Source organism: Macaca thibetana, chromosome 3 (assembly GCF_024542745.1).
Source record: "Macaca thibetana thibetana isolate TM-01 chromosome 3, ASM2454274v1, whole genome shotgun sequence".
Lineage (NCBI taxonomy): Eukaryota > Metazoa > Chordata > Mammalia > Primates > Cercopithecidae > Macaca > Macaca thibetana.
The window spans coordinates 50,622,886-50,634,944 of NC_065580.1; the positions used below are offsets into that span (position 1 = coordinate 50,622,886).

The following is a 12,059-nucleotide window of genomic DNA, read 5'->3' on the forward strand; positions in this document are numbered from 1 at the left end:
CAGTTTGAAAATGTTCTTTACGTAACTGATTAGATCCAAATGAGGGCCCAGTCTAGATCACACATTGCATCTGACTATTTCTCCAAATCACTTAAAGTATAATGCAGTCCTTCAGCCACACCTTCTTCACCTGCACCTTTAAAACTGACTTAATTCAAGACATCAGGCTGGTTAACAGGCAGAATGACTCACTTTCTGGATGTACTTGCCTTCTTTCTCAATGTTACTTGAAGTGTTCTTCTTTCCTTTTCATTTCCTGAACATTGGAATTTAAATATAATGGCTTGATTGAGTTAAACATTTTGTTGTTAGAGCACATTGTAGGTAATGTCATGTGCCTCATAATGCATCACATCAAGACACACATGACAATTAGTTGAACAACCATTAGTAATGCTAAGGATGACCACCGGGTTAAGTTGATGACAATCTGCTTCTCATTGGACAGTTGTGCTAGTAGTAGTATCTCATCAACCATTAACCTAATCATTTCCAGAACTAATAATTTCATTAGAGTTGCAGAATGACCAATGTCTAATTCTGTTACTCCTACATTATAATTGACATTCTTCTGTAAAGTACAGCCTTCCTTCATCAACTGAAGCTATTTGGGTATTCTCAAAGGCAAATTTTACAGGAAAGGAAAGAGAAATGCTTAATTTCCTTGTATTTAGTTACCAGTTTTCAAAATAAGGTGTTGCTTTAATAGCTGCCTCAGTGATTAAATGAATGTTTTTACACCTTTAAAATAATATTATGGACTCCTTGTTTTTCTAAGTTAAATGTGTTTCTTTTTCTTTTTTTGGGAGACCGAGTCTATGTCACCCAGGCTGGAATGCAGTGCCACAGTCTTCACTCACTGCAACTTCTGCCTCCCAGGTTCAGCCCAGCTCAGCCTCCTGAGTAGCTGGGACCACAGGCATGTGCCACCACACCCAACTAATTTTTGTATTTTTTGTAGACAGAGGGTCTCACCATGTTGCCCAGGTTGGCCTCGAATTCTTGGGCTCAGGCAATCTGCCTGCTTTGCCTGCAGTACGGAGATTATAGGTGTAAGCCACCTCACCCAGCTTATTTCTTTCTTTCTTTCTTTTTTTTTTTTTTTTGAGATGGAGTCTTGCTCTGTCGCCAGGCTGGAGTGCAGCGGTGCGATCTCGGCTCACTGCAACCTCCGCCTGCTGGGTTCAAGGGATTCTCCTGCCTCAACATCCCAAGTAGCTGGGACTACAAGTGACCGCCACCATGCTCAGCTAATTTTTGTATTTTTAGTAGAGACGGGGTTTCACCATGTTGGCCAGGCTGGTCTCCATCTCCTGACCTCAGATGATCCACCTGCCTCGGTGTCCCAAAGTGCTGGGTTTACAGGTGTGAGCCGTCGCTCCCGGCCTCACCCACCCTGTTTCTTTATTTTTTTTTTTTTTTTTTTTTTTTGAGACGGAGTCTCGCTTTGTCGCCCAGGCTGGAGTGCAGTGGCCGGATCTCAGCTCACTGCAAGCTCCGCCTCCCGGGTTCACGCCATTCTCCTGCCTCAGCCTCCCGAGTAGCTGGGACTACAGGCACCCGCCACCGCGCCCGGCTAGTTTTTTGTATTTTTTAGTAGAGACGGGGTTTCACTGTGTTAGCCAGGATGGTCTCGATCTCCTGACCTCGTGATCCACCCGTCTCGGCCTCCCAAAGTGCTGGGATTACAGGCTTGAGCCACCGCGCCCGGCATCCACCCTGTTTCTATGTTCTATTTTCTCCCCCTCTCGGTTTTAAAATGCTGAATTTGTCACAAGGATTCATACATCCTTTGGGTTTATTAAAAAGCTTTTTATAAAAATTTTATATATAGAAAACAACACAAATCATAAGTTTACAGCTCCATGATTTTTCACACATGAAATACATCTATATAACCACTACCCTGAATGAGAAACAATCTTATGAACACTCCAAACACTGTCCCCAAAAAGATTGATCAGTTTTTCAGAATTCTAGCAGCATAATTTAGTTGTGCCTCTTTTTGCATGTTATATGAATGATAAACATGTGTTCTTACATGTCTGGTTTTTTTTTCACTCCATATTATGTTTGTGAGAACCTTCTATATTGTTGGGTATACTTTTCATTTTTCCCTCTACTGCTAGACATTTGGATGGTTTGCAGTTTGGGAATATTTAGGAGTAGTACCTCTGGGTTATATGTTTTGGAAAACACAGGTCTTCGTTTCTTTGGAGTATATACCTAAGAGTACTATTGCTGCTCACAGAGTGAGCATATTTGTATCATTAGTAGATACTGCCAAATGGTTTTGCATAGTGCTGGTGCCAATTTATTCTTTCACCAGAATTATATGAGGCCTCTGTGTTCTACTTTCTCTCCAACACTTTTATTTTGTAATCTTTTTTCGAGACTGAGTGTTGCTCTGTCGTCCAGGCTGGAGTGCAGTGGTGCGTTCTCGGCTTGCTGCAACCTCCACCTCCTGGGTTCAAGCAATTCTCCTGCCTCAGCCTCCCTAGTAGCTGGGATTACAGGCACCCACCAGCACACCCGGCTAATTTTTGGTTTTTTAGTAGAGACGGGGTTTCACATGTTGGTCAGGCAGGTCTTGAACACCTGACGTCAAGTAATCTGCCCGCTTTGGCCTCCCAAAGTGTTGGGATTATAGCCGTGAGCCACCGCACCCAACCTTTTTAAATCTTTTCAATTTGAGCAGGTTTTTTGTGTGTTAAGTGATATTAAATTGTGATTTTAATTTTTTATTTCATTGATAGCTATGACATTCAACATCTTTTCCATGGTTTATTGGCCGTGTTTATACTTCCTTGTGAAGTACCTATTCCAGATCTTGCCTGTTCTTCCATTGGGTTGACCAACTTTTTCTTCATTATTTGTAGAATTTAAAAAGTATATTATGGTTGTAACTCACTTGTCATGTGTGGTGTGTATATGTATGTCTTACAAATACGTTCTCCTATTCTGTGGCTGACCTTTTCACTCTTGTGTTTTTTGATAAACAGATATTCTTAATTTTTTCTAATTTATATATATATATATTTTTTTTGAGACGGAATCTCGCCCTGTCGCCAAGCTAGAGTGCAATGGTGCAATCTGGGCTCACTGCAAGCTCCGCCTCCCAGGTTCACGCCATTCTCTTGCCTCAGCCTCCCGAGTAGCTGGGACTACAGGCGCCCACCACCAAGCCCGGCTAATTTTTTTGCATTTTTTTAGTAGCGACAGGTTTCACCAGGTTAGCCAGGATGGTCTTGATCTCCTGGCCTCGTGATCCGCCTGTCTCCGCCTCCCAAAGTGCTGGGTTTAGAGGCGTGAGCCACCGTGCCCAGTCAATACTTTTCTTTATGGTTAGTATTTTGTGTCCTGTTTAAGAAATCTTTGCCTATCCTAAAGTCATAAAAGTATTTTTGGCCAGGCGCCGTGGCTCAGGCCTGTAATCCCAGCACTGTGGGAGGCTGAGGTGGGTGGATCACGAGGTCAAGAAATCAAGACCATCCTGGCCAACATGGTGAAACCTCATCTCTACTAAAAATACAAAAATTAGCTGGGCTTGGTGGTGTGCACCTGTAGTCCCAGCTGCTTGGGAGACTGAGGCAGGAGAATGGCTTGAACCCGGGAGGAGAAGGTTGCAGTGAGCCGAGATTGCACCACTGCACTCCAGCCAGGGCGACAGAGTAAGATTCTGACTCAAAAAAATATATATATATATATACACATAAATTTTCCTGTGTTTTCTTCTGAAACCTTATTTTGCCTTTTACTCTTATATCTACTATTCATCTAGAATAGATTTGGTTGTGTGGTGTGTGGCAGAAGTCCTGACTTTTAAAAAATAACACTTATCCAGTTGACTCAGCACCATTTATTGAAAAGACCTTTATCATAAATGAGATGTATATATGGATCTGTTTCTAGACACAGTATTTTTTGTTTATTTATTTTTTGAAATGGAGTTTCGCTCTTGTTGCCCAGGCTGGAGTGCAGTGGCACGATCTTGGCTCACCACAATCTCCGCCTCCCAGGTTCAAACGATTCTGTTGCCTCAGCCTCCCTAGTAGCTGGGATTACAGGCATGCGCCACCACGCCCAGTTAATTTTGTATTTTTAGTAGAGATGGCTTTCTCCATGTTGGTCAGGCTGGTCTTGAACTCCCGACCTCAGGTGATGCACCCACCTCGGCTTCCTAAAGTGCTGGGATTACAGGTGTGAGTCACCATGCCCGACCAGATACAGTATTTTGTTCCACTGGTATATTTGTCTTTTGTTGCTCTAATAGTACACTGGCTAAATTTTTGCAGCTTTATAAACTTAATATTAGGTAGTATAAATCCTCCAACCTTGTTCTTCTTAATATTGTTGGCTTGGCTATTCTTGACATGTTATATTTCTATATGAATTTTAGGATCAGCTTATCTACAAAAAAAATTTTTAAAGAGAAAAACATGGTGGGATTGCAGTGAATATATGGAACAATTTAGGGTGAATTGGGTCTTTGTTGAGTTTTCAAGCCATGACATCTTTTTGTGGTTATTCTAATATGAACATCAATTCATGGTTTTTGTCATTCAGTACTGGATTCACATGCTTTATAGTTTTTCTGGACGCTGGAGATTGTAAATTTGAAAAATTGCATAGGCTGTAGATTATATCAAATTATATATTTTTCCAGGGTTTATTTGTTCTTCTGTTTAGCATTTGAGTGGAGCACAGATAGCCTTAATTGAGTTAGGGTCAAATCTGGATCAAGGCTGTATTACAGTTTGGGTAAGACCTCTCTTTTGCCCTGATTTTAGGGCATATTCTTCCGGGGCTTTCAGTTGAGAGCCTGGTGTGTTCACTTAACCACCACCTCATTGGGTCCTAAAATCTCAAGAATACAAAGCCTTCCACTCTGATTTTCAGAGGTCTTCAGCTTACCTTTCGCCTTTCACACCTCCTGATTTTAGAATTCAGCAGATGTCTTGAGGTAAAGCTAGCCATGTGTTTGAAGCCCTTCAGGTCTTCTATTTTTTTTTCACTCCAAACCCCTTAGATGCTAAGTGATCAGCTGGTTTCTCTGTCATTTTTTTGGGGCCCTCTGTCTGATTCAGACTCAATTTTTTCATCCTTTACTTTTTCCTGGAATCAGCAAATGCCTCAAGGGAAGAAAAGCTATAGTTTACCAGCTCACTTCCTAGCAATTACTCCTTCTCCAGATTCTTGGCTCCATCTGTTCTTGTTGCTTCAGCAGCTCTCTGTCTGATGCCTTTAAACAGATGGTGCTTTTCTTGTATTTCATCAAGATTTTCTTGTTCTTAATGTGAGCATTGATCTCTAACACAGTGTTTCATCTTAACCGGAACTGGAAATTTGCATTATTCTCCACCATTGCTCAAGTTCCTCTAGTGGGGCCTCACAGCTCAACATTAGGGGAAAAAATATTGAGAAAGAATTTAGAGTATTTCAGATTGATTGATCATAAAAAGGAAACAAAATGAGTGATACCTAGGAAAGTTATTTGATTTACAGAAGGTTACACAGCAGAATTATAGCTGCCCCTCAGCCATTCCATTAAACCTGGGTGCTGACTATGTCAGATGCTTCTGTGTACAGAAGCTAGAGAATCTTTGGTAAGCAACATAGAACTCTAGGATTTACGCTCTTGTCTGTGATCAACAATATGATGTTGAGTGCTTAGAATCTTGAAGTCTCAGGTTTATTTAAACTGATTATTTAATTGTAGTAGCCTGTTTTTACCTTCTTATCTCCGTTTTATTTGTTAACATTTGTTCCTATTCCTTTATGAGGCACCCTTGAATCCCCTATGCAATGTATATAAGATGGTTCATTTTTTCTTTTTAATAACAGTTTAACTTCTAGTAGTTACTATGAATCAGTTTTAGACTCTTAATCTCAGGATTTGTACAAAATATTGTACAAAATTTATAATGTTAACCTTTTGTTGTAATACTTTGTGAATTTCTATAATTAAGTAAATTATATTTTCTTAAGTATTACACCTTTTAATGAAAATATTTGAATAGAGGTTAATTTTTGTCCCAATATTAAAACAAATATAATCTAGATAATTGACATTAATATATCAAAAACTAATCTGTCTTATAAGATTACTAAGAAAGTAATGAACACTGTCACCTTCATTGTCATGTGATGAACTGCAGGTGTTGGTTAATAATAATCATACATTTTCAGTCTTGATTTGACAAAAGCAATAAAGTATATTTTCTCTCAATATAGGAAAGAATTATTCCATATTTATTACGACTGAGACAAACTAAGGATGAAACTCTTCAGGCTGCAGTTAGAGAAATTTTGGCCCTAATTGGCTACGTGGATCCAGTGAAAGGGAGAGGAATCCGAATTCTCTCAATTGATGGTGGAGGAACAAGGTAAGGCTAGGAACATGATTCTTTTTTCTTTTTTTTTTGAGATGGAGTTTCCCTCTGTTGACCAGGCTGGAGTGCAGTGGCACAATCTCAGCTCATTGCAACCTCCGCCTCCCAGGTTCAAGTGATTCTCCTGCCTCACCCTCTCAATTAGCTGTGATTACAGGCTCCCGCCACCACACCCAGCTAATTTTTGTAGTTTTAGTAGAGATGGGGTTTCCCCATGTTGGCCAGGCTGGTCTCGAACTCCTGACGTCAGGTGATCTGCCTGCCTTGGCCTCCCAAAGTGCTAGGATTATAGGCACGAGCCACCACACACAGCTGGAACATGGTTCTTGAAAACTACAGATTCAATTCAGCTTTAGGAATTTAAAAAAATGATTTGATATATCATTATAAAATCAAATTTTGTAAATAAAACATGAAATTGTTTTAATTAATCTAAGTGCTACTTTGACATATACTTCAATTCTTACTTTGGTTTGATTTAGTATTTATATTTTCATATTTTATTTTATTTTATTTTAGTATTTCTATTTTTATATTTGGCCTTTTTAGACCTTTTTGGTAGTTTAGAAGCTTATCAACCATTATTCTCATAAAATCTTGACAGTCTTTTATAATTTTAGCTTTCTTTTATTATTTTATTTTATTTTTTTGGAGATAGAGTCTTGCTCTGTTGCCCAGGCTGGAGTGCAGTGGCGCAATCTCATATCACTGCCAACGCTGCCTCCCAAGTTCAAGCAATTCTCCTGTCTCAGCCTCCCAAGTAGCTGGGATTATAGGTGTCCGCCACCATGCCTGGCTAATTTTTTGTATTGTTAGTAGAGACGTGGTTTCACCATGTTGTCTAGGCTGGTCTTGAACTCCTAACCTCAGATAAACCACCTGCCTCAGCCCCCCAAAGTGCTGGGATTACAGGCGTGAGCCACCGCGCCCAGCCAGCTTTCTTTTATTACACTTATCTTACCCATATATATCCACTAGTCACTTGATAAAGTGATGGTTGCAAAATGAGGCTATATTAACTTCCTGACTTCTGATGTCTTCACTTGGAGATGGCAGTTCTGGTGCTATATAAGAAATAAATTCATTCTTTGTTCAGAAGGAGGTAATTTCACTATTAAGCTCTATTTTTACTACTGGCAATCCATCCATGCTTCCTACTCAAGTCTTTGTTTATCTAGTTCCTTCCAACTTGTTGGTTAGATTTTTTGGCTTGGTTTTTCAAACCTTTTCCCCAAAATCTTCTAGCTCATTCTCTAGTTCCCTGCCATCCCTACTGCTACCTCATAATTCATAGTACATGCCCTGCCTATTGTTCTTAGCTTTAACTTACCTCCCTGATTTTGCTTTTTGGTATACCCAACTTGCCAACCACTCTTCTGTATGTTCAAGTACTACCCTGTATCTTTTTGTTAAATTCCTTGGTTCTCTATTCACCCGAGTCCTTTATACTTTAACATCAATATGAAGGAAAGAGTAAATAATGAGAGAAGGAAGCTAACCTCAGATGGTGGCAGTGGAAGGCAGGAGGAAGGAAAAACATACCAGTAACTTTTTTTGAGATGGAGTTTTGCTCTTGTTGCCCAGGCTGGAGTGCAGTGACATGATCTCGGCTCACTGCAACCTCCACCTCCTAGGTTCAAGTGATCAATTCCCCCGCTGCAGCCTCCCAAGTACCTGGGATTATAGGCATGCACTACCACACCCGGCTACTTTTGTATTTTTAGTAGAGACAGGGTTTCACCATGTTGGCAATTCTGGTCTCAAGCTCCTGACCTCAGGTAATCCACCCACCTCAGCCTCACAAAGTGCTGGGATTACAGGTATGAGCTACCACGCCCAGCCAATACCAGTAACTTTTAAGAAACATGGAGACAGGATATGGTAGACATAGGTCAAGATCACTCTAAGTGTAAACCTGTGTGTGACTGGGACAGAATTGCAGGGAATCTCAACAGATTGGTGTTGAGGAAAGACACTTTTTTCTTGAACATATTTAATGTAAGATTATATCCATACGGAAGTGCTCAGTTGTCAAAAGCCCACTGAAGAGAGAACAATCTTAAAAGATCTTAGAGGATGTTTCTTAAGAAAGTGAATAATGTTAAGAAGGTGTATGTCATTCATGTGATATAGATACAGTGATAACTGGAGAGATTATTCTAGTTCATAGAATTGGTTCCAAATGGTGAGAAGTAAGGAAAATGGCAGTTAAATGAGTAGAAGCATTTCACTAAGGAGCAGAAGGAATCCTCTCTGCCATTAAGTTCAGGGGAATTGCGACAGGTAGTGTCATTCATTGAGTCAGCTAACAGACATTGGGTGCCTACTATGTTGTAAGCCCTGATTTAGATCCTGGGGACGGTGAGCAAACAAAACAATACAGTGTTTGCATTGTAGAGGAGGAAAAAGACAACAAATCGAAAAACAAAAATATGTTATTCTGGGTGCTATGGAGAAAAATAAAGCAAAGTAAAGGGATAGAGAGGAAGAGTACTATTTTAAAGAATGCTCAGGACCAAGACTTCTTTTTAAAAAAGTTATATTTATGTAGAGATAGGAAGGAAGAAAATTAAAGAACATTCAGATGTCTGTTTAAGGTCAGACAAGCATGATGAAAAAGAAGTTTGTATCCAATAAATAGTTTATCTTGTAGAATAAGAGTTGTATTAGTCATATAAGGAGGAAATCAGTGTGAGGTAATTTGGGAAAATCTAGGGGTGGGTTAGGATGAAGTTAGGTTTAGATTTGTAATTCTCCACTGGAGGTGATTTTGCCCCCTAAAGGACATTTGGCAGTGTCTGGAGACATTTTTGGTTGTCATAACTAGGGCACTGCCACTTTCATCTAGTTTGAAGAGGACAGTTGTGACTAAACATAATACAGTGCACAGGACAGCCCTGCAAAACAAAGGTTATCCAACCCAGAATGTCAGCAGTGCTGCTGTTGAGAAAACTTGGTTTAGGGGAATATGGGAAAGCAGCCTGAATGGGAGGTTTGTGTAAAAGCAGTAATGTATGAGGGCTTGAGAGAAAAAATAAAAAACCCTATCTTTTACTTCTTTGGTATAAGAGAACCTACAGTGGTAGGCATAGACAGCTGTGGCAACTTGGCAAATATATATGTATTTACATTCATTCAGAATTTATGAACACAACATTTTAAATAGTTCATTTTCCCAATTATACGAGTAGTTAGAAAAACCTGAGAGAGAAAAAAATCCCTAAAACCATAGCTCACAACTCTAAGATTATTTTAGTATTTTGATTAATTTTCTTCTAATATTTTTCTTTGTGAACATATATGTGCCTATTTTATTTCCTTTTTGTGATAATAGAGGTCATTGTTAAATATATTGTATCCATTACATTTAATTCATCATCTTGCCTTGAATTAATAATGTATCTCTTTCATAAGACATCTTCTTAACTCTCCTCAAATCCACATAATTTGTTGTATTTAAAAGATCAGCATCTTTGATTTTCTAATTTAATCTTACAGAATTTTCTAGTTACTTCCTGTTAACATTATCAAGGCACAATTTGACACTCTAAATTTTTTGGTGCATAACTACCTTTGTGTTCCAGGACTTACCTACCCCCTACCTTGTGTTGGCAATAGAGCTTTTCATCGTTTTTTTGTATTCTCCCACTGTTAAAAATTGTCATGATACACACATAAGAGTTTGCATGGTACGTACACCCTCAGTTGGTCTATATCTCCTAAGCTTTTTCATCGTTTCGCGTTCCTTCGTGAAGCTATTAACTGCTGTTGGCAAGGATTCAGAAATGAGCAAAGTCAGCAACATTAATTAATATACCATTAATGTAGAGGGTTATCCTAAAGTTATTGAAAGTTTTTAAAAATGAATAAAGAAAAGGGAGCTTAAAAATCTGACTGGTGGCCAGGCGCGGTGGCTCGCGCCTGTAATCCTAGCACTTTGGGAGGCCGAGGTGGGCGGATCATGAGGTCAGGAGATCGAGACCATCCTGGCTAACACGGTGAAACCCTGTCTCTACTAAAAATAAAAAAATTTAAAAAAAATTAGCCAGGCGTGGTGGCGGGCGCCTGTAGTCCCAGCTACTCGGGAGGCTGAGGCAGGAGAATGGTGTGAACCCAGGAGGTGGCACTTGCAGGGAGTCCAGTGAGCCACTGCACTCCAGCCTGGGCAGTCTGTAGAAATGGGGTCTCGCTGTGTTGTTCAGCTGGTCTTGAACTCCTGGCCTTAAGTGATCCTCTTACCTCAGCCTCCCAAAGCTCTGGGATTACAGGAAAGAGCCACTGCCTGACCAGATTTATTCTTATTTAAAGAGATACTGTTTTGCAGAAGGATGGGTTCAGTGAAAAAACAAGAGACACTAGTATAAATTTTAAAATGTGCTGCCGTAGTGTAGGTTTTGTATCATTTAGATACTAGATTTTCAAAAGTAATCCTAAAAATTTGGACAGGCAATTTTTACTAATTCTGATTTATATTTTTAATTTTCATGTTAGCATATAAACTACAAAAGCAATTCTTAGATTGTTTTATTCAATGGCTTAAATAATTTTTTCTTTAAACAGGAATTGTCATTTTGCCTTTAATCTTTTCTATAGGGGCGTGGTTGCTCTCCAGACCCTACGAAAATTAGTTGAACTTACTCAGAAGCCAGTTCATCAGCTCTTTGATTACATTTGTGGTGTAAGCACAGGTAATTATTATATGGAAGTGGTGCATTCTGGCAGTACATTAAGGAAGAGAACATTAAGTACTTATGTTTAAGATCATAGTCCTTTGCCTCCTCTAGCCCTCTCTCCATACCCCAAAATTTTCTCCTCCCGTTTCTCTTTTGTTCATGGTTATGCCATTTAGGCACACTAGGTGGCAGTGTGTCCTACCAATTATAGCTAGATATGGAATCAGCTGTTTAAAAGGACATCCAAGAGTACCTAATATCTTTAATTACATTGGTTCCTAGGACTAACTTGAAGGAGAATCGCTTAGTGACTTGGTGAGTTGTCAAATATACCATATTTTAAGACTAAAACTAAGTAATTTATTGATGTTAGAAAGAATGTGAGTTATCTACCATATCTTATATATAATTTAATGTAAAACAACACATTTGTAAATATTTTTAAATTATTATTTTCATTATTTAATCCTTTTTGAGCATTCATTTAATCCTTTTTGAGACCTAGTAAATCCCTTTACATTTGTTAACCCAGTACAAGAGACATGAATTTTAGTTTTTCTTATTACTCCCATTTTACACGTGAAAAAAATGGGGCTCTGAGAAGGAAAGTCATTTGTCCCAGGTGACATAGCTAGAAAGTATCAACTCTAAATTTAAGCCAAAACTATGATTCAGGAGATCTTATCAGCATAAGAGCTATAACTTAACACTGATAAAAACTAAGAATTCTTTTTTCCAGGTGCCATATTAGCTTTCATGTTGGGGTTGTTTCATATGCCCTTGGATGAATGTGAGGAACTTTATCGAAAATTAGGATCAGATGTATTTTCACAAAATGTCATTGTTGGAACAGTCAAAATGAGTTGGAGCCATGCATTTTATGACAGTCAAGCATGGGAAAACATTCTTAGGTAAGTTACAATTACTGTTTTTAAATGTTCTGATTATATAGGTAGTATGTGCATATTATAATTTCAAAAATAAGAATATTAAA

The 12,059-nt window shown here is 38.9% G+C and overlaps 1 protein-coding gene across 3 annotated transcripts in view; it reads left to right on the forward strand.

The window, feature by feature from the left end:
• PNPLA8 (patatin like phospholipase domain containing 8) overlaps positions 1 to 12,059 on the forward strand; it is a 51,281-nt gene that overhangs the window by 15,851 nt on the left and 23,371 nt on the right. For all 3 annotated transcript variants that reach the window (XM_050785198.1, XM_050785197.1, XM_050785196.1), the window contains 3 exons: positions 6,235 to 6,386; positions 10,986 to 11,080; positions 11,805 to 11,976. In XM_050785198.1, coding sequence (XP_050641155.1) covers positions 6,235 to 6,386; positions 10,986 to 11,080; positions 11,805 to 11,976 — 419 coding nt within the window. The remainder of the gene's footprint in view (positions 1 to 6,234; positions 6,387 to 10,985; positions 11,081 to 11,804; positions 11,977 to 12,059) is intronic.